The 22,741-nt window shown below is 45.1% G+C and overlaps 1 protein-coding gene across 6 annotated transcripts in view; it reads left to right on the forward strand.

Moving 5' to 3' along the window:
* Positions 1 to 22,741, forward strand: part of LOC1279961 (probable nuclear hormone receptor HR3) — a 120,666-nt gene that overhangs the window by 41,577 nt on the left and 56,348 nt on the right. For 3 of the 6 annotated variants that reach the window (XM_061654024.1, XM_061654026.1, XM_061654025.1), the window contains exon 2: positions 3,752 to 5,675. The exons of 2 other annotated variants lie outside the window; for them this stretch is intronic. In XM_061654024.1, coding sequence (XP_061510008.1) covers positions 5,552 to 5,675 — 124 coding nt within the window. In that variant the 5' untranslated portion in view covers positions 3,752 to 5,551. Of the gene's footprint in view, positions 1 to 3,751; positions 5,676 to 22,741 lie in introns of those variants that run through there. One more of the 6 variants, XM_061654031.1, reaches the window with a different exon arrangement.

Genomic DNA, 22,741 nt, shown 5'->3' on the forward strand with positions numbered 1-22,741 from the left:
GAAAGTGATTTCTTTCATTTGTTGTTTGCATCTTCTTCCTTCCGCTGCACTTTGCTTTGCGCTTTATTGCAATTGCGTACGAATTGGGTTGGGTGGCCCCCGTCAGGAAAACAAAAAGCGAAAGTCACACCACTATTTCGGGTACCGCTGTGCGCTTTAAGCTGCGAGCGTTAGTTTTGTATTTATGTAACTTGGCATCTTCACACTTGGCAAACCGGGCGCTCGATCACGCTTCCATCGAGGCTTTCTTCGCGTTATTCTATTGCCTGTGCCGCTGGCGAACGTTTTATAGTAAAGCAAACATGCAGCATTCGAACTGCAGTGCCGTCTCGGTGCTGCTTCTTTTGGATCCGTCCTTCCATCGCCAGCCACGCAGAGCACAGAATGAATGCAGATGCACGCTTGCAATTGCAACGTCCCAGACGTCTCTGATTGGATTTATTCCTCGTTTCCATCCCAGCGCTGTGTGTGCCGGTGTCCCAGTGACCTCGTGTGCAAAAAACGGTGCAACCTCAATCATCTCAGCCATCTGCATGGTACGGGAGCACGCTAAAATTAGTATCGCCCATCGTGCCGAGTGGTATTTATACGTATTTCTCCCGTATTGCTTTACTGCATTCCAGTTTAGCTGCAGCCTAAAGGTCCGGTGAATGGCCAGTGTCGGTGTGTACCTGCATGGTGCCGAACTGGCACCAAACCAGTATTTCTTTACATTATAACGCTAGCGACGATCTTTGCCTTCTCTTTATCCCGTTGCCGTTGTTTGGATATGACTTTATTTGCTCCCTCAAATATGGAAATATTTTGCATTCAATAACTGCAAATATGTTGATTGACGATATTCCGACTCCTGCCGCACACTGGTGGAATCCAATTTTCTTTTGTTTCTGCACCTTTCCTTCACGCTCCCTGTCCCTTTGCTGCGGGGTATTGTTTGAGTGCTCACGATTCCACCATAACCCATCAGAATGCATTAGGGGCGAGATTCCATTTGTCATAAAGGGAGAAAGGGAAGAACAAAAACACACACACAAACCACACTATCACGTGACCGAAAACCAAAACCCTTCGCCCCTTGGAGCAAAAACTTCTACAAATCAAATCTACAGGCAACCATCAACCGCTCGTTCATTGGTGGCGCAGCGAGACAGCGTGCTAAGGGTTGGCGCGGTTGTTAGAATCCTCCCCTCCAGGGAATCCACGGTGGCAAACTGCCCTCTCTCTCTCTTTCCACCTTTGCAAAACAAAAAACAAAAAAGGAATAAAGCCGGAAGTCAAATAACACACAATTTCCCGCCCAACCGTCCGAAAATACCACACGAGACACGCGTTTGCGTGATGAATGAATTACGATATTTCGTGTGCGCTACTATACTATACTACACGAGGGGTTTTGGCGGGGCCGTCACGATAGCGGTCGTCGGTTCTGGCAGGTCCTTTTTCCGCTTCTTCTTTTTTGCTGTTCCCCCCGCAGGGGAGTAGTAAAAGCGAAGTGCATAAAGCATTTTGGGTAAATAAAATAGCGGGAAGGCAGATCGAGCCATCCCACGGTGGTTTGCGAAAGTAAAATGAACAAAATTAAATTTGGAAATCTTTTTTGACCTTTGCTTCATAATTCTTTCTGACATGGCACGTTTTGAATATAACGTCCATCAACTTCACGTTCTCTAATTTGCTTTTTTAAATCAAATTCTAATTGTATCCCTTTAAAAACATCCAAATATCCCATTAAGAATAGTTCTACTTGCTTCTAACATCTTTAAGAGTACTACTCCCTTTAAAGTCGCTGCAACCAAATCCTTACGGTCCTTTCTTACCAACACAACACTCCTTCAACGTGCTCGGTCGCTATCAGTGTTCGTACAAAAGACCGCCAAAATGGCTCGTCTGCTTGGCTCCACGCTGTCCGCGCCTTGCAAGAACCGCCACCCCGCCACCGTACACGCTCCATCACTAGCATTGCTGTCTTGCCAACGCCGCCCTCTGTTTCTGTCTCTTCAATGGGCAACCTCCCCGAGCGAGGAAAACTGCAGCGGAGGAAATGTCTATTTTTCTCCCCCATGGCTCCCGTGGAAGCCATCCCCTTGGCAATAATCGATTCATTTTTATGTACTATCTTCCATTCCATAGCACCGTGCACAAACACACACACACACATGCTGCTGACTTGTAGCGAGACTTTGAAACATGCAACTCCGGTCGCTGCTGGTCGTTGGCTTTTTGGTTCCGCTGCCACTGCCGCTGGAGAAACCCTATGCTCCGAGGTTCAGCTAGCAGGATTGCTAGGTTGTAGTGGTGGTGGCAGTGATGATGGTGGAATAAAATCCTACCCTACATGTGCTGGATGAGAACGTACAGTAAAGCCTGCCTCTTTACGCTTGCAGCAACAAATCAGTGCCAGAAAAGGCGGGAAAACATTTCCTTCTCCGATAACCGCGGACGCGGGTGCAGGAGTGAATGAAACAACAGCAGGAAATGCAAGCTCACTCACAAAACACACTCCGCCACCGTACATCCTCTGGGCGATGTTTTGCCTCCTACGAGAACTTTTCCTCGCTTCCAAGTAGCTTACACTTCGCTGGAACAAGTTTTCCTTTCCCATTCGCGACTTGTCGAACATATTAAGGAGCAAAATGTCTTCGCTTCGATACGAAGACCGATAGTTTGAAGCGAAGAGCGGGGAATGTGATAGAATATGATAGCTTGCATCGTACCGCTTGCCCGCCTCCTGCTTAGACGCCGTTCCGTCCGGAGGGGGGGGGGAGGTAACAAACCGAAGCAATGAAAGAAAATTGCATTAGACCGCAGGGCGGAAATGCGCACAGCCAACAATGCTGCCGATATGGGGCGTAGGTTGATGGAAAATTATATCTATCCCGCTGTGGCGACGGAGATTGTTGCCCCGATTTGCCACCGCGATGTATCGTGCGTGGCTGTGGGTTGGGAGATTTGTTTTCAGAAGAGCAGGAAAGTGCTTTAAGCAAATGAAACGATTTAAAGAATTGTGCTACAATGTGATATGGGTAACGAGTGCTGTTTAGCAACCCCCAAAAATAGACAGATTGATATCGATTTGGGCTGTGGTAAATGTTAATGAACGACTATGCAAAGGAATTATGTGACAAAATATGTATCGTATTTATGTAGAATTTTGATCATATCTATGTAAAGGGCAATTCTCAGCAATTATAGGAAATAAAGGAAACAGCTTGTTTGGTTGTTGTTTTTTTAAGATGTTCTTTTATACCTCAACATTAACTGGCGCTTAAAACGAACGTATTTCCAAGTGGAAACAGTGTCCTGGACTTGCAATAAAGCGATAATGGCTTTCATTCCACTACAAGAAATATTTATGAATGTTGTTTGCTGTCATTATGTATTCGATCAAACTGATAAACCGGTAAAGTGTCTCATGTAACTGTTTCGATATGAGGTAAAAGTAAAAGCAATTTAAAATCACACTTTAACAGCCCATGTATCAGATACCGTCTCCCGCAACGCAACGCACAACTCACATCACAATCACGCTGATATCAAATGAACAGATACAATTTCCGCGGAAATCCTTTCGCCACGCCGCACGTACGCATCGATTCCGCTGCAATCGTCCTTTCCCTGAACCAACAAACGAACGACTGCGATCCTCCCGCATAACAGGGCTGTAAAATTATTTATATCTCTCCAACCGCTGTTTTACTTAAATCCCCTCCTCCCTTTCCCTTCTTCATTCGTGCTGGTGCCGTGCCAACAGAAGAGAAAAAAAACCCGCTCGCGAGTGCAGGGCTCGTCGTCGTGTAAATGCCGCCGGTGGGAATGCTGCACCCGTGGACCGCCAGTGAACCCAAGTGCATCGGAGTGCGGTGGAGTGTGGTGATAAAGTAACACCCCCTTCTCCTACCCTCACCCAACCCCAGCGTGTGTGTGTGTGAATGTGAACGAGAGAGAGTAGTGTGCGTGTGTGTTGTTTTTGGGCAGGATTTATTGCGCCGAATGTGACAAAAGGGCAGCAAGCTTTATCGCGAAGTTTTATTTCTACCACCAGTGCGTTGTGTTCTTGCAGGCAGTAAGTAGACTGCCTCCCCCCCCCCCCTCCCCAAAAAAAAAAGGATACATCATCGGCGTAGGCATTTGCTTTAAAAAGTGTGTGTATTTGTTATTCGGTGCCGTTTTCCCCCGTGCCTGTGAGTGATTCCTACCTCAAAACATCAAAATCTTTCGCCACGATTAAAGTTTGAAGTGATCTATCCAAGTGTGCGTTCGATCTTCGTTTGTGTGTGCGTGCGTGTCTGTGTGTGTAGAGAAAAAGAAAGAGTTGGTGTTCCGCCCCCTCCCCTGCTCCCCCTAAAATAGTGTTCGTGTGTAGCGGTCGCGGCGATCGAGCGTCGCGTTGCATAATTCCACCCGAAAACAGACCTATCATAATAGCAACCTTTCATTTGCTAATGAAGTGAAAGAGCACCAACCAACAACAACAAAAACGCGTTCCCTCCCTCCACCAAAACCACCAAAGTGACTGCTCAACTCCATCACCAGTCCCGTGGCAGCAGCAACGGCAACAACGAAGCTCAACAAAAAAACGCGTTTTCGGTTTGGATTCCGACCGGCCACCGCCAAGCGTCGGCAAAGTACCGAAATTCGTGAAAGTCTGCCCAAGCTCGCGGTTCAAAATTTGGTAACGCAAGCGGGTTTGTGTGTGTGTGTGCGTAGAGGAAGCTTGCGATTTACGTAAGAAAGCTTTCTTCGAGTGGACCGACGCCGTTTCCTTTTACGCGTACGGGAAGCAGTACGGAGATTTGTTTCTTTCCCGTTTCGCCCCACCACTCCGGTGCTGATCATTCGAACTTTTTTGTTGTTTTTTTGGAGTAAAAAAAATCGCTCAACAAGGAAATAAAAACTCACGTTTAAGATTACAAAGAAAAACAAAAAATGCTCACGTATGCATAAGAAGGTAACGCTAAAGAGCATCTGCTTAGATGACATTTATTGGAGACTGAGACTGCGATAACAGCAGCAGAGAAACACAAAACCGGACGCAACGTATGATAAATCAAACCCACCACACGCCTTAACCCGGACGCATCGTCACTACAATCCCGCTGACTCGGAGGGGGAGAACCAAATTCGGAACTGAAACGGATTTTGTGTGCCTTTTTTGCCACCTCGCATGGTAAAGACACTGATGGACTGATTGTGGGGCCACCGAGATAGCATTCGCTTTGCGGGCGATAAAGGTTTCATAAAGCAGTTACTTAAAAATGGCGTTCGATGGGTCGTTGCGAGAGTCGGGAAATTTCTGACCGATTGTGTTATACCAGCCGTAACGTTTTAGCAGTGCCTAACAGTTTTTGGAGGTTATAAAACGCCCAATTCTAAGTAAAATAATAGTGACACTAAGCCCCCGCACAGTAGGAACGTTGTTTGAAGGAGTACACGAAAACTTAAAGCCAAGTGACTTGAACAGTGGTGAACAGATCAGTTTGATTCGTAAAGACCACCTCGGACCAGGGAACCGAGGCAACAGTGTAGTGCCGCGTACGGGACACGCGGACCAATGTTTACACCGAGGATGTTTGAGATGTGGAGCAATGTTACGTCCAAGCTGGAAGCGCACATACCCATGCAAACGAATGTGCAAGCGTCGACCGTACAGAACTCGTCCAGCGGATCGATAAAAGGTAAGCATGTCACATGTTCTTCAGTGTGGAAGAAACGTTTTATGTGTAGTTCGGAACGACTCAATTCGCGCAAAAACCCAGCGCCCACTACATCTGTTGTCCACCGTTTCATCACCGGCATTCAAGTCTCCCGTAGCCGCGTAGGTCCGGCATTTTAAGCGGCAATTAAAGGCGCCTCTCTGTTAAACCGATCGTACCCCGGGAAGCACTCTGATTGCTTTGGGAACTAAGTACGAAACCCGCTCGAAGGTTTGCTGGTTTGGAAGGGTGGGAGTGTATCCGGCTGATGGGTACGAAAGGCAACGCAACAAAAACTCCACCTCCCCGCACTCGCACCCCAAAAAACCACGCACAGTCATCGTGATGACGATGGCGGGTGTAATGAAATAATTGAAATCAAAAGTAGCTAACGGTAGTCTCGGGCGCAGAATTCTCGACCTTCTGTGCGGTTCTGTGATTGTGCGTGTGCGTTCGCCTAAGCTCAAGCCGGGCCGAGCTTTTCCCCCCTGCCTTTGCCAAGCCGTTTCGGTCGGGACGACCTTCCCGCTGCTTTCTCTGCCCCAATCGGACATTCTCTCCGGCCGCGGGCGTGCGCGCGAAACAAAACGCGAAATAGTAACGGGCAGCTACAGTCCCGTTCCGGGACGGTTTCGGGACAGGCTTTCAGCTTGCCACAGCACCGTTACATTCTCCCTCCCAACGCAATGGGGCTTAGCGGAAGGGAAGGGGAAAACAGGAAGAGCAAGAAACAGAGAACAAGAAACGAACAAACTGAACCGCGCCACATAGCGGTTGTCTGGTGGCTATTAACAAATATGTTACACCTGAGAACTTGTTCTTGTTCTTCTATTCGTTCGCGCGTTTTCATTCGTCCGCTTCGTTTGCTTGATTTCCGATTGTATTTTCTAGTTTTCCCGTTTTCTTTAAGCTCTTTCTCTCTGTCTGCTTCTTTAACACTTGGTTTTGTTTTTTTTCTCCTTCTTTTTTATCTACTATGTTTTACTTCCCTCTCTTTTACGCACGATCCGTTAGCTAGCGTTTTTCCCAACATCATTCTGCTGCACTTTACCCGGTTCTTGCTCACTGTGTTGTTGTTGTTTTTTTTTTACACAACCACCAGCTTTCTTCGCGCTCGACGCTTTTCGTTTCCAAGCCGCGGCTTTATCTAACTACTTTTATGTTCTTCCACCCTTTTCTTCCTTTAACCCTCTTATTCTATTTCTACTTTTTGTTGTTGTTTTTTGCTTCGCTTCTTCCCGTTTCACGCTTCTGTGTTGGTGAATAGAAATGTACCGTTGCGTTAGCATTTGCCTATGCCTGCGCTCGACTGTTTGCAGACATTTTTAGTGTCCGCCTGTTTTGTTTTCCCCCGCCTTACCTCCTGCTCGGTGGTTCTTTTTTCCTGTTGTCTTTCAAACCTGGCTCTGCTGCTGGTTTCATTTGCATTCTGATGCAAATCCGGAGCTGAGCGATGAAAAATTACTATCTTTTTAATTACGGAACAAAGTTCATTGAAATGACCAGATTTTCTCCGTAAAGTGGAGTTAGTAGAAGGGTTTTATATTATTTTGAAATTTTATTTTAAAGGCACTGTTGTGTAATTTTAATTCAAACCACGCTGACATCATGTTATTGCCTTGCTAAAATTGTAATGAAACGCTAATGCCGAAAGCAAACAAGTAACTTTGTTTAATTTAGCATTAAAGTAAGGTAATACAAAAAAGCTCCTTTACTTTAATAAATTCACATTTTGTGGTTTAAAAAATAGTTGAGGCTCAAGTGTTTTTAAATGAGTTACTAAAACCAAGCCTGCTTCATACTACCACTATAACATCTTTGATGATTTAAGGTACTACGCAATAGACGAATTAATTTAAAAAAAAAAATCTACAAGATTGATTGAACCAACGATGTAGTATTTAAATCAAAATGAAGCTCCTTAACGATCTATTTAATGATTCAAATTAACCATTCTTGTTTTAGCATACAAAAACTCTTCCAAACAGTATCAAACCATCCAGACACAACTCGCCTTTTGCTAAACTAAAGTACCATCACCATCACACTCCCTGCAGCACAGGCTTAAGTAGCGTTAAGCCACCGTTTTCATTAAAGTGTTTTCCTACCCCTAGCCAGTTTGCTTCATCCCTTACCAGAACCCAGATTGAAGCAATTATCTTATGAAACGCAATTACGGGAGCAGCGGCATCCCGTTTCATACTGTTCGTGGTTGAGTTTAATTCTTATCCCTCCCCACGACAGAAGAACATTTCGCGCGAATCTTTCCCGCGATATGCACCGCAGCAGTAGCAGCAGCAGTGTGTATACATTACAGTCTGGGTCGGTCATAATTATGCTTAGCCTTTTTAATTCCATACACCCGATTCTCAAAGCGCCCAGCCAAAGCGCAGGTAGACCGGAGGCAGTTTGTGCTTCGCTGGCCACAACCGGCCCCGGTTCTGTAATGCTGATGCCTCGCGCCAACCCACGGCACTATCTCGTAGCGGGCGTAAAAAAAAGAAGCTCTACAAAACAGTAAACAAACGCAGTGAAAAAATAAATAAATTATTTCCCTATGCTTGCCGTTCTCGTGGGTGAGGAGCACTTTTGCATTTCCCAAGTCGCAGGGTGTCGATGATTTTTCCCTGCCCTGCTGCTGCTATGTTGTTAATGCAAAAGCATCAATTTAAATATAGGAAGAGCAAAGAGTGAAAAGGACAGGGAATGAAAATGGCGAAAGAAAAATCATTTGCCGAATGGGGCGGGTTGCAGAGCATGATGAGTTTTTTGTTGCTGCCTGCTTCTTCTCACACCTTCACACCACCCTCTGTCGGATGGTTTGGCATTCGTCATCGGGCATTAATGTGCACGAATGTGCTGGCATGCACCCAGTGTGCTCACAGCCTGTATGTGTGTGTATGTAGGATTGATGGATGGGAAAGAGAAAAGCTCCACCTCGTGGAAAGGTGTCAAAGAACACTGGGACGGTAGGGTCGTGAGCGGGTGCGACAGTGCGCTCATAGGCACATGAATATTCTAAATGGAAATATGAAAAGAACTCCCATTCCGGAACCATTCTTCACCACCCCGACCGTTCTGCTACAGCCCCTCCGGGTGGGTTCGTGTGACGATAGACGAGAGAATGATTGCTCGATGCCTCGGTTGGTTGTGTGCCTCTGTGTCTGTGTGTGTGAGCACCCGCACAAGCCGCACGACAAACATGGCGTGGCGGGAAAACGTAACGCAACCGAACGAAACGCCGAGGAAATGGAGACGCACGGTTCGTGCGCTGTTCAAACACATGCCCGTGGCGCGGAATATAGGTCAGTCGGGAAAAAGTGCAAAGCCCGCCTGGCTCTCGGGCACAAGCCACCCACCCATCGGCCACCCACCCCACCGGCAGCAAGCCCAAGTACCGGTTGCCATGTGTAATCAAATGGCGTTTGTCGGTCTCGTTTCGCGTTTGTTTTGCGCTGCAGCTTTTTCCCCTTCACTTCCCATTTCCGTTCCTCGGTCCTTCGTCGCACGGCGGATCGGCATCGCTGGAAATAAGTTTGCCAATTGGCATTTTGTTATTTTTGTTACCAACGCCGCCGCTGCCGTCACCCTTCTTTTCCCTTCGAACATACACACACACCTACTGTGCTACCTCATTCTGCCAGCATTGCGAAAGATGGCTGACGAACCATATTTCACCTGTCTATCCAGCGAAGTCCCAGTCAGCAAATGGTTTTGCGACGAGCCGACGAATTGGGAAATCCAAAGCGGATTTGATTCGATTTTGTTCTAGCTCTATATATCCAGACGCAGGTTTATTGTTTCTCATTCCTTCTTTTTTATTGACCCAAGTCGAGGGTTTTGTGTATTATTTTGAAGTTTTTTTTTACTTTCTTTCTTTTGTTTTTAAACCTCAACCCTTCTGTTCGGTTGCACGTGGAAAAGCTTGCGATACAGTTTAAACAGATGATTTTGGGTTTGGGACGTGTTTTCGAGTTTCGTGCACTGGCGCCTCCGCCTGTCACTAGTGCGCGGGAGGGCATTGACTTTGGGCTGGCGTAAGTTTTCGAAAGCAACTAGGTACATCAAACCAAACACAAATATAGGTACATTGGAATGCATTTTTAAACCCAATGTTGTTTTGGGGCCGTTCCGTGGGGCGTGGATTAAAAACGAACAGTTTACTCCGTGTGGATGCGTGTTTTCTAGCAACGTAACGTACTATACTTTGGAGACAGATGAACTCCGTGTTGTTTGCATTTCTCATGTTCAGGCTGAGTAAATAACAAGTACATTGAATTGAGACAACGGTCATTTACCTGACAGTAGATTTTAAAGTAAACGACAAAAAACTGGACGCATTAGAATTTTAACTTTAAAAGCTTTTATTATTAATTGATCTATATCTGTTACAGCAGACTTTTGAGGCAATAAAAGATAAAAAAACATAAAAAGATGATATTAATTCTTTAAAATTTCACTTATTTTTAATAAGAAAAATTTCAAAATGCTTTTAAAACATTTTTCGCCAAAGCTTTGCTCGTAATGGCTGCTTTGAAGCCAATTTGCCGGAAATAAAACGATAATAATTAAACTGACCCTAAACGGAAAACTCGAAAGCTTCTTCACCGAAAAACTACTTCTCGTTGCAGTACTTTTTTTGCTACGGCTCCCAAAATTCTTTAACCGTTTCCGCTGCCAACAGCCAGCCAAGCAAATGCGCCAGTGCTGGAAAAGCAACTAATTGCCACCTATTCTTCTACGGTCGTTATGAAAAGGTACGCCCGTGCCGAGAAAAGCGCCCATGCAAAGCGTTGTCGAGGTGGCAATTAAAACTGGATAAACCTTTTTTTGCGCCCATTCTTATGCTTTTCCTTGCCAACGTCCAACCTGCGAGAGATTGTTGAGGGCTCTTGCCGTTGTCGTCGTTTTGGCTGAAATTTGAATAAAAGTCGCGTAAAATCTTAATGAACTACGGGTTCTTGAACAATGGCATGATGGGTGAGTGATGAAAAAACAGAGTATGTTTTTTTCAAATGGTTTTTACTCCTCTTCGCTTCATGGTGTGTGGGAAGCGATAGCGTTTAAAATGGTAAGGGTAAAGGGAAAAGGGACAAACATTTACTGCTGCTTTGAAATGCAACACGGCAAAGCGTCGGTGTTGAGTGCAAACGATTGCCATTATGAATATTTCACCTTTGGTTGTATGATAAACATATCTCAGAGGTTTTTGGAGTAGGATAAATTTAAAAATTATCAAAATAGTGTCTTAGAGATGTAAATCTGAGTCCTAAAACAACGAAAACATATATTAGTTATGTATTCTTTAGTTTGCACGAACTGCTCAATACAACAAACGTCTCTTATTCTCATGGACATTCGTAGCCAACGCCGCAAACAGAACAAATGCACATTTGTCAAACTCTTTCGTAAGTAACAGTGCGCATTGTATTCCACTCTACTCCAATCTCTCCTTAAGTCCATTCATCATTTCATCGATAAAATAAATTACCTCTACCGACAGCTAAATTGCTCGATCTACAATTCCAATCAATGTTACCCAAACTGACAAACGCTCTAATTGTCCTCCCTTGACGAATAGCCCAATCGGCCAACTAGACCAAAGAACACATGTGCCACGCGCTCCTTACAGCAATTCTCCTCTCGGACCGCAACAACTAATGTTCTATTCTATGACTCATTCGCCAGTATCCCCTCCTGACTGACCACGCCATAGCTGATACGGCATTAACCACGCTCGGGCCGCTTCAGTTCTAGCCCAACTTACCCTAGCAGAATCGGTCCACCCGGGCATTGGCGGGCGAATCAATTTCGCAAAATTAGTCATTCGTTTCGGCTTTGCTCTTGCCCGAATACCTTAAAGAATGCCGCCAGTGCTGTGCAGGAGGGGAAAAAATCACGACCTCAAGATCATGATATTGGGGCGGGTTCTCCCACCCTTCCGGAGGCAACACTGCCAGATCGGTCGTTCTTTGGTTTTCCAGAATATTACGCTACGCGATTGCCTGAGCCAAATCATGCCCAGCCGCACAAACAAGCGAACCAACTCTAGCGATCGTTAGCGAAAATCAACTCTTGCTAATCCAATCAAATTCAAAACTAGACCCGTTTTCCAACGAAGCCTGCAAGCGATCGTCTGTCACGAACTTCATTCTCAATAAATCAGCACGGCATCAGAGGGATGAAGGGCTTACCGGATAGCACGCCCGGGCAGGCTTTTGTCTATCAGTCCCGGCCTACATCGTCCACGCCAGGGGCCGCGAGCGTGGTGCATATTTGCTATTGCAACGATCTATTTCGTGTGGTAATGAATGAAAATTTGCTTCTCATTTGCATTGCATTGGAAAAGGCAACCGCGGTGCGGTGTGGGAGATGATTATGTTGTTCATCAAAGTCGCTAAAAACGAACGCCCCGCGGTACGGAGCAAACACAAAAATGTGTCGAAAAACCGATCCGCTTTCTTTGTGGCAGGGAGTGACACCACTCTGCCTGCAAGCTACAAACCTTTTGGGAAAGGATAAGACGAGCTGAGAAAAGTCTGAATGCAAATAGTTCTTTTTGCAGCTACTACTGATCGATGTTACAGCAACGAATTAGAGTTGTATCATTCTTAGCCAATCATGCTGGACGTTGGAAGAAGTTGTTCAATATTTAATTGTCCAATCGAAGTTTGCCCAACGCAAGACAATTATGATCGACGGCAAACGAGATTGCTGGTTTGCTTCTTCAGTAACGATGAATTATTGCAGCAGAACCTAATCGTCCGCTAGTTTAAAGAAACGTAGCTCTTGTCCTACTGCAATTGAAGATTTTTCTAATGATTTTTTCCTCATTTTCTTTCATTTTCAGGTACGTCCCAATCTTGTTGCAGCGAGCAAAGTATTGTTCTTGAAGACTTCGCATTTAAAGCCACCCGAACGGTTATCGTGAGTAATCCATCAGTACCGTGTCAGACAGCAATTTGTTCGGGCACTATCGATTGACGCTGCAGGGTGCATCGGTGATGAACCTTTTCGTATCGCTAAAAGTACTGCGCAATGAGCCCGTGAGGGATGATGGAGCAGCAATGATGAGCCATCGAAAATTAATAGACAATTTATTTAGAGAGTGCTTTAAAACGTAATTCGTTATTTGAGATGTATAGCTTAAAGATGCCGTCTTTGATTGACAATAAGAGAGATTAATTAAAAAAGATTTGAGAAGCTCTTGAAAAGGAACACCTTTTGTTTTCTTAAGTTTAATATTGCAGACGCAGCAAAGAACTCTTTATAAATGTCTGGAAAAGAACTGTTCTCGATCTCGATCGATGCTTGATAGACTTGCAGCGAGCTTTTTTGAAGGGTTTGGTGAAGATTAATTTGAGCTCTTCTGCCCAAACCGAATGCTCCAGTATGCTTGAAATGTTTAAACAACTCCTTTATAGACCCATCATTAAAACCCTGTCCTAACTATGGCTGCTGCTCAGAATCGACCAATTCTACCATTTTCCCATAAATCAAACCCATTCAAACAGCACTTCCCTCGTGTAACGCAGCTCGCACGCTTAGATCCACCGAAGAAGAAGGAATAAAAACCCCGCTCGCGCTCGATCGAGTGATTCCGTCGATCCGCGTACATCATAAGTTATGTACAGTTACCTAACTGTTTTCCTCGTCTCGCGGCAACGCACACACACATTCACTCCCAGCAGTGCTGCTCAGTTCTTGCGTACACTTTCTTTCGCTGGCTGCGCTTCCTCTCTTTCTGCTGTAATATGCAGCAAAACGCGTGTAAGCTGGCGAGCCAGGTTCCATAAGCCGCGTTGTATTAGTAGCTTACCTTGCTACCCACGGACCCTCCTCTTCTCCCACCTCTCCCGTCCATAGATTGGTGTTTCACCTGCAAACTTCCTACGGTTTCTTTTCCACACCGTGCGCCACCAACCATCATCAACCACGATTCATTAATTCGCCTCTGCCTCATTTATAGTTTAGTGGGCTTTTGGCCGCACTGAACCGGGCCTGTCTAAGTGTGTGTGTGGTTTTCTTTGGTTGTCTGTTTTCCCGACAATTAGCTCATACGCTCAGACGTCATCAGGTGGCGCATTTATTTTGTTGTTCGCAGCTACCGTTTGATTAGTATGTTAATTGAAACTAACGCATGATAGTCTTGGGAAATATTAATGATTTGGTATTATATACAATGCTTGCATCTTGCTACGCTATTGAATAAGGCTAAATCATTATTTTGAGCACAAAACAATTGCTGATAATTTTAAATAAATAAATATTAATTTATTAATTTGAAAAATACCAATTATTGGGTGTCATCTGTTTCAAAGACACAAATTTATTGCCATGTTTTTGAGCCTTATTTGAGTCATTTCAATGAACGAATAAGTTATATAGGTAATATTCATCGTACGAAACACACTCCTGAACGTCTCATGTCAATCGACCTTTCCTTTGCGAGTACCACGACACTCTCTTCCACACTTTATCCCTCCAGCTCCATACTCAGTCTGAAAGTAAATCTACGAAATATTAATAATTCCCAATTTCCTACTACTCCCACCAAGACGGGGAAAAGCGGGCAGAAAGAAACCAACCATAGATTACAATCTCAGTCTGAGCCGGTCAGAAAACAAACGAAATAATTGTCCAAGAGTCAGGGCTCAGCGTCGGACACAGCTACGATTTTTTTCCCCCTGTTTTGCAAACATCACTCGATCGTCGGTCGGATCCGGCTCGTCGCGATTTGTCGCGGATCGAAACCGGAATCATACGCCTGCCCGGTTCTCGTACGGTTTGTGTGTGCGCGTTTTTTTTCAACTTCTTTCGCACTCTTCGCACCGGTTTGACCTACTTTGCGAATGTTACCATCGTCACCATATCGACTAGCGCGTCGTCAAAGCTGCCAAAGTCGACAACGCAAACACAGAAGTACAGAGAGAGAGAGACAGAGAGCCCACGCGGGAACCGTTTTTTTTTCTTGCCTCTAATTTTACGTACAATTTTCGGTTACCGGGGGCAGCGCAGTGTACGATTTGTTTACCCGCGTGTACCGCCTGCTGCAACACCTGCGAAAAGCTTCACCTAATGACGAAACAAATTCGCGAGAACGGGACTCGCCTAGCTCGCTTGTCCCCAATCTGCCCACGCGTCGGGCGTCGCTTTCTTGCGCCCGCAAAATCGAAAGTAAGACACACAATCACCAAACTGTTTTACGGCAATGGTTTATACAAAATCAGCGTGGTGATGTTTTGTCTTTTTTTTTCATTTATTGGCCCAACCTATACGAGTTGGGTCGTACTAACGGGACGGCGGGGAAATAAAAGGTAACTACGCATCGGTGACACATTTGGCAGCCAAAATAGGCACCTAGCCGCACTGGACAAACACACGACAGTGTGCGGGATTCTCGAAGACGCACTTTTTTTTTCGCCGCAGCAATTTTATTGGCCACAACAGTACGCCTATTTGTTCAACACGATCGGAAGCGTTATCTAATGAGAACGGAAACGGTACCAATAAATGTGTGCTTCAATCGTTGAAGTGATTGTTTTTGTTAAATAAGCGTTCGTTGGATGACTTTCCCCTTTTGGTACATTAGTTGTTGCAAAACATTGAATGCCTAGACTTTGTTAATAGTTACAAGTTGTTGATAGTAAATTGGGGTTATTGTGATGTCGATCGTTCAAATTCACTGTAATTTGTATATCATGTAGATTCAAAGCTGATCGAACTAATTAATTCCTTGAGAGAAGAACCTTTAAACCAAATCATTGTCATTAAAAGACAATAACAAATATTTGGAAAAAAATTTACAGATTCGATGATAGATCACGTTTCGTCACTAAAACCTTCCTTACTTACATATCCGGCGCTACAACCGCTTTGCGGTTTTGGCATGTCACTAATATTTGTCACTAATATCGTCTATAGAATATCACTGTGGAGTTACTAGATTACAGTAAAACTGTTTTGAGGTTTTGGACAAGATTCCAATAATATTTCACTCAGATTCTCATGCAATGTACTGGATTGGGATGTCAGATGATGTTTGCAATTCTTCGCTTAGTGATTATGACGGCTTCGTAAAACTCATAAGATCTACAAGCTTTTAGTGCAACAAGTCCATCATAAAGTTAGGTAAATCATCATTTTATAACATTTAAACTTCCCCAAAATGCTAAACAAATTTTACAATTAAAGAAGAAAGGCATATGAAATACCAGTCCTTCATATAGTGTTTCAAAGGCAAACAAAATAATGTTGAATTTATTTTATTGCGTTAAACATCATTGCATGCTTTCGCAAGGGGAAAATTACCTTTATCGTACCGCTGCCGAACCACGCGTGCATTTATTTGCATGCAGTAGAAATCTAATTTTTCCCTCCGCACGGTGATTGCTCGCTTCCTGCTCGCAACTGCACTGTACCAAAAGGCTAACCCCAAAACCTGTTGCAATAAATCTCGCCCTGTTCCTTACCGACCTACCGACCGCCCATGCGTAAACGATCGAATCACTCATACCTTATCAAACGCTGCTAATCAGAGGATTTTTATGCAACACCTTGATTATACAATTTCTATCATAGGCGCGCGGCATCACCACCACCACCAACCTGTGCGCCAAACGCGGCTAGCGTTAAGTGCGCCATCGACTTGACGATTCCCCGCACGCATCACTGTCTACTTATGCAAATTGTCATTTCTAAGCCCTTGCCACGCACGGGAGAAAGCCACAAACCAGCTGGTGGTGGTGCTGTTGCCGCCTTATGGATTTACTGAGCAACTATCAGTAAGCACTCGATCGACGGGTTTTGTTTCATTTTATTTCATTTCTCTCCGTTCGCCTCCACCTCGGGGGCCCTTTCTTCGCCTTGCCTCGCGCAGTGTGCAATTAATAGTCTGAGGCTTGTTTTTTTTTTTGGTTTTTGTCACGCAAGAGAAATGCTGTTGCTTGTTGTGACTGTGCCAACGACAACGTTGACAACAAGTTCCGTGCCCCTATTGGTGGCCTATTGCTGGGGGGAAAGAGAGGAAAGAGTGGCAAAGGGAGCGGTGAAGGGATCAACTACGCACGGAGGCGTACCCAGCGAAGCAGTTACGCAAGCTTGCGCGAGTGAATACAAACTCAGCGGCTCTGAGGCGGTGAGCATCGTACCTTCTGCTTGCGGGCAAAGAGAGTTCCGGGGCCCAGCCACAAGACACGCTGACCAGGTTCGCCCTTGCTCACTTACTAACCCATTGGCACCATCATAACGGCAGGCTAAACCAGTTCTTCGGTGCCCGTTCGATGAGTTAATCAGTCACAGTCAGCTCACAGCATCCCTAAGCCAGAGCGACACCAACCAAGTGAGCAGTGCAAGAAGAAGCACAAAACACGAAAAACCTGAACCAACCCACCACCGGTCGATCGATCGGAATCGCGCAGGAAGTAAAATACCCGTTAGCATTAGCAGCAGCTTTGGTTTTTGCTTTGTTCTTTTGCACCAAACTGCAAGACGGGCAAAGAATGACCCACATTCTGCTTCCGAGCTTCCGGTCGCATGCCGTCACCATCCGTGCAATGCCTGCTAGTGGGCAAAAAGTGCGCAAATGGCTCCCACCGTGGCAAAACTCAAAGCGATAATGGCAATGCACTTTCGGGCTGCTCCAAAAAGGTCGAATCGGAAAAGATCTTAGAGCCACTGGAAACGTTTTTTCCGACGAAACAATTAACGCCGAGCATGAAGCTCCGTTCTTTGCCCGTTCATTTGCGTCCGTACGCAGCGTGTCTGTTCGCTGTGACTTGCATCCCGTTCCGGCCACGCAGCTTTACGGGCGAGTGGTCAGCGGCGTTAGATTTTACCGTTCACCGAACGGGCTGCTAATCAATTTCATAACGGGCGGGTGCAATTAGCTTCCACCACCGGTCGTAATAGCCCCCGGTCCCTGTGACTGGTTTGCTTTGGTGCAATCGACCGATTCGATTATGATTCGCTCGGTTCTGTTTGCTCTCCTTCCGGAAGGGGTAAATTCTGTTTGCTTTGTTGTTGATAAAGAGTGTAGGTGTTGGCACGAGCTGCACCAGCGGAAAAGGAGTTCGTGCAGTTTCCATTCCTTCTATTCCGTGTTGATGAGCGCCGTGCGATGCAACTGGCACGGCGCCGCAAAGCTTGTTAGCTAAACGACGCGTTGCATAATTTAATTGGCATTCTAACGATGAAAGAATCGTCCACTTCGTTGTGCAACATAAGAGGAAAACTAAACTAATTAACCGTTCAGAGACGGGGAAGTTGGGTGAGCAATATGATTGAATGTGACAAATGGGAAATTCGAATTTATTACCACATCTTTTCGCTGAAGATTTTGCACTGATTGTATTAATAAGATTGAAATGCAGTATTAGACTCTATCCTCAAGGATATCAAATTGATACATACTACTCAATTCCGCAAAATGAAAATATCTTCATGATCAAGAGTTAGAAAAAATGTTAAAAAATCAAAACCTAAAAACCTTCACTTGAGTTCAGTCTGCACGAGATCGCACATTTGACAAGCGTGTTGCATTCATCTATTAACACTCATTATATCAACTCAAAAACAAAACCCTTCCAAACAATCCTCTAGCTCGAACAAGCACCACCAATGCTCGAAGCTAAACCATTTGCCCGAGGGCGATGAATTATGAACCGAAAAGGGCGGTGATCGAACGACACAATACACCCATTAACCATTCCGCGATACTGATCGGGTGCGATCGCGCCGGAAAGACGTCTCGCTGTCCCGGGAAACACACACACACACAATGGGCCCTTTTGGAAGGTACGACCATCGCTCAGATTAGATCGGCAGACGCTGCCAGTCCTTGTGTGAATGACGGGCGCACAGTTTGCTAACCTCTAGCTAGAATCTATTGAATCCCTGCTTTTTTGTTGCTTGTTGGCTAGGATGAGCTGCATCACGCGATCAGCTATCTGATTGTTGCGCAACCATCGCAACCCCTGAGGCAAACTGCGGACAACATTCATCTTTGCATGGGGAACGGTGGTTGGCCGGGTCATGCCCACAGACAGACGAAACTGGTTAAAGCGAAGCCCGAAAAGGGCTCGAGGCAACTGCCTCGATCACGTGCCGTTAGGGATAACGCCAAACTAGAAACGAAACGACAAACGGCATCTTTTAAAAGATGGAAAACAGAATCCATCCATGAATGAAGAATGTACCATTGCTAGTTGAATCGTTTTCGCTTCCCTTTCATCGGTTGTATGAATTTGCTTAAGGGTAAAGTTATTCCAGCAGAAATATTTCTCCTCAAGCGCAGGATCAATGGAACGCTCATTTGCGTTTTGCGCAGCCCGTTACCTTTCCCCACTAAACGTGATCATGATCATCTTCCCAACCTACATCCCCCATTGGGCAGTGATCGCGTGCTCATTTGCAGAAAATTATGCAAAAATGTCTTCCCCACGTCACTGGCCAGACGGGGTTTGGGCACGTTAGATGACCCCGGCGGGAGATTTATCGCACGCAGATGGGAAGATGGCCATCTTCTATGCCCTGCAGCCCTGCGAAAGAAGGAAGGGATTGTGCTGCAAGCAAGGGTTTGAACCTGGGCGCACAAAGCTCACAACAAACCAACACAAACACACACAGAGAGAAGGAGAAGAGAAAAATAAATAAAACTCTACTCCGATGACAACAAGCAGTAGTGGCAGCAGTGGGCTTAGTAGCGACCTCCGCTCAGAAGTCACCGATGGTGCGGGTTTGGTGCGGCGGGAAGAGCCCGGGCCTGCAGAACGTGCAGTCGGACATGGCACACCAACACAGACCCACCGTCCTTGGTACGGTCTATTCAACTTTGTTCCACTTCCATTCGCAAATCGCTGGCTCTTCGCTGGCAGCAGGGTTCGTGCCGCACCATCACAACGGTGCTCACCATCAACCCGCTCTAACCAGGCCCAGGCCCTTCCATTCCTATTTCAACTCCCTCCGCGATTGGGTGATGTTTCCTTCCGTGCCATGCTCCTCCCCTCCCCCCCCCCCTCATTTGTGTAGTGCATTTGGCGATGGCGGCTCTTCGCTGACGATGATGACGCTCAAGTTTTTCCTCCACCCCTAATAAACCACCCCTTCCCGTAGACCCATTGCCATAGCGCCCGGTGGAGTTGCCCTGTCTTTCAAAGCCATTGCGAGGGGTGAGGGAGACGGGGGCGAAGCGGGACAAGAAGCAGGCGCCAGGCGGAGACGTCTTTTCGCAAAACTATGTTAGTAGTACCGGTTTGGTAGGCCTCCGCTCACACTCGTATTCCCTTGTTGAGGGAGCTTTTCTCGCATTCCCTCTCTCTCTCCCTTTTTATATCTCTCGTTTTTTCTTTCCATCTCTCTCTCTCTCTCTTTCTGTGTTTGCTACTTTTTGTTAGTAGTTGGAGCGTGTTTCTCTGCTCAGTTCTGCAACAAAGCGATAGGTACACACTAACACTTTGCTCCTCGCAGACACAATTACACCCGTGGATGCAGATGGTCTTCTGGTGTTGCGTACACTTATTTGGCCATTTATTGAGGACGAATTTCCTTTACTAGTTGCATTTTATAGTTCTCTCGAAGGGCTAGAAGGATTGTAATAAAGAATGTTTTATTTGAAAGAAGAAGAGACTAAATGATCGGGATGTATTGCTCGTAGCACACAAATCTTCATAAATTACCATCAAATATGTCTTGAAATGATTATTCAAAGAGAACTTATCAAACAGAGTACAATAAACAGAGTTCCAATATGATAATATGTTATGTATGATGCATTTTACCTTTATTCATTTTGAAATGATGGATTCTTCAAGGGACCGTCAGTTAAGAGAGATATTCATGTTGAAAAACCATCCAAACATTCATCCTTAAAAATTTAGGCTACCGTAAGCGCATATGCGGCGTAAAGAATATTTGCCCTAGGGAGACATTCATCTTGAAGAGACATACAATGTTTGAATATTACGGGACCATCAAAATGTTCATCTTCAATGCATCTTGAAGCGACCAATAGAGATTGCAATCTATTTTGAAGTTAATATCAAAATGAAAAATATACTTTTTCAAACATTATCCTATTTGTTCGACTCATTTGCAATGATTGATGACTTTTTCTTAACTATTTGATCATTTTATCGTTAGACTAAACCAACTTTTGTTGGCTTTTATGCATGCCATCTATCTTTTGTACAGCTAAATATTTCTTAACTAAGCTTTGATTAAGATTTACGAATTAAGATTTTTTATATACATGTCAATTATCAACGTTTTACAAGATACATTGCTAAGTAATGGTTTTGAATCAAGATATTTTTATTAATATTTTGTTGCATTTTAATTTTTTCCTAAGCGTTATGTTTAAAGCGTTAACTTTAAATGCTTAATAGTCTCATTGAAGCTTTGATTTTTAAAAAATGTTCTTACCAATTGGCATTCAAACCAACATGTTCATTACCAATTTCAGTAACATGCAGCTCAATGATTAATTTTGTGTTTTCAATTTCAACAGCAATTGTTTTATTGTCGCTTTTTTTTCTTACAATCCATGAATAATGTACTACACCATCATTGCCGCAGTGAACAACCAATCTAACATGGTTCGAAACAGGGTGCTTACCATTCCCGGCCAGCCCACGCAACTCAAGGAAGGCGCGTGTTTATCCTGCGGCCAAAATGCCACCCCGCACACTCTCTCTCTCTCTCTCTCTCTCTAATCTACTCCGATCCACCAATTTATGACATCGTTAATCATGTCGTACCGGCAAAACACCGTACCAACCCGACGACGACCCTCCCCGGGTGAAAATAGCAGCAAAGTAACGAGCAAAGAGGCAAATGAAACAAAATTTGTTTTTATTTTATTTTTGCCAACGCGCACCATTTGCCAAAAACAGACAACGGTCACATACACACACACGCACGCACACACGGTTCACTTTCGCTTTCCGTGTCCGACGGGTCCGTCGTCCCTTCTGTCCGCACGGCACCAGGCGAGGCGTCAATGCTTTCACATTTCCTGCCCCGGTGCGCAAGTATCGTTGGCGCGGCTCGTTAAAAAAGCTTGCCCCCTTGCCGCTCTCACCACCCCCTCTTCGAGGGATGTCTTCTCCCTGAAGATGTCAACCATAGATGGAGCGAAGGTGAGATGGACACACACACACCGACTGAAAGGCAGTAAAAGTAAAGCTAAAACCCAACACGTGAAAAGCACAAACGATGGGCAAAGCGGGGGAGGTGTACCGAATCGCCCGGGGGAGAGTGTGTGAGCGGGGTGAGATGTCTAAAATTAAAATACGTCAATCAGGCTTAACGAAGGTATGCGCGTCGCGGTGATCACATACTGCCGAAAATCGTGCTGCTCTCTCGCGCGCGAACACGATGTGCCAAATGGTGTTTATGTTATGGTTATACACACACACACGCATATATAATGGCTATGTGTGAGCGTGTACCTTTTTTTTAGTAAGGGATTGTAGATCGCGCGACCAAAATATGTCATGCTGCGTGGCGCACCGCATGCATGTAAGCATAAGTGCGCAAAAGCACATTGTAGTACACGTTCTGTCGACCGGTCGAAACACAAGCGCTTTAACAAATGGGCTTTTTGCGCAGAAAACAATTAAGAATTCAAAAAGGGACAGTGTGACGCTGCACACACAACGCAGGTGGTCCAAGTGGCGAAAGCGCCGGTCATGCCAGCTGGACAGCAAATGGGCTTTGAGCTATTTGCTTACTGACAATTGAAACAGTGTGACAGTGCCGGTGAGCTTGTTGCAAAATGAATGAATAATTGCATGTTTGGTTGCTGCGTTTCGATGCCAAATGCGTAAATGTATAAGTGACAAACTCTATTGTATCATTCTATAGCATTTTACGTCAATAAACAATGCAAAATATTGTCTTGTACTAGAGCTTCTACACTTTCAGTTTAAGTACAAATCAATGTATTGAATGTCTTAAAATCAATCACAAACACACATCAATCCACCATAACAAAGCAACAAAAATTGCTTTGTTTCGTTTGGTTTTCGATGTTTTGACAACCGCTAGCT

The sequence above is a fragment of the Anopheles gambiae genome, chromosome 3, assembly GCF_943734735.2.
Source record: "Anopheles gambiae chromosome 3, idAnoGambNW_F1_1, whole genome shotgun sequence".
NCBI lineage: Eukaryota > Metazoa > Arthropoda > Insecta > Diptera > Culicidae > Anopheles > Anopheles gambiae.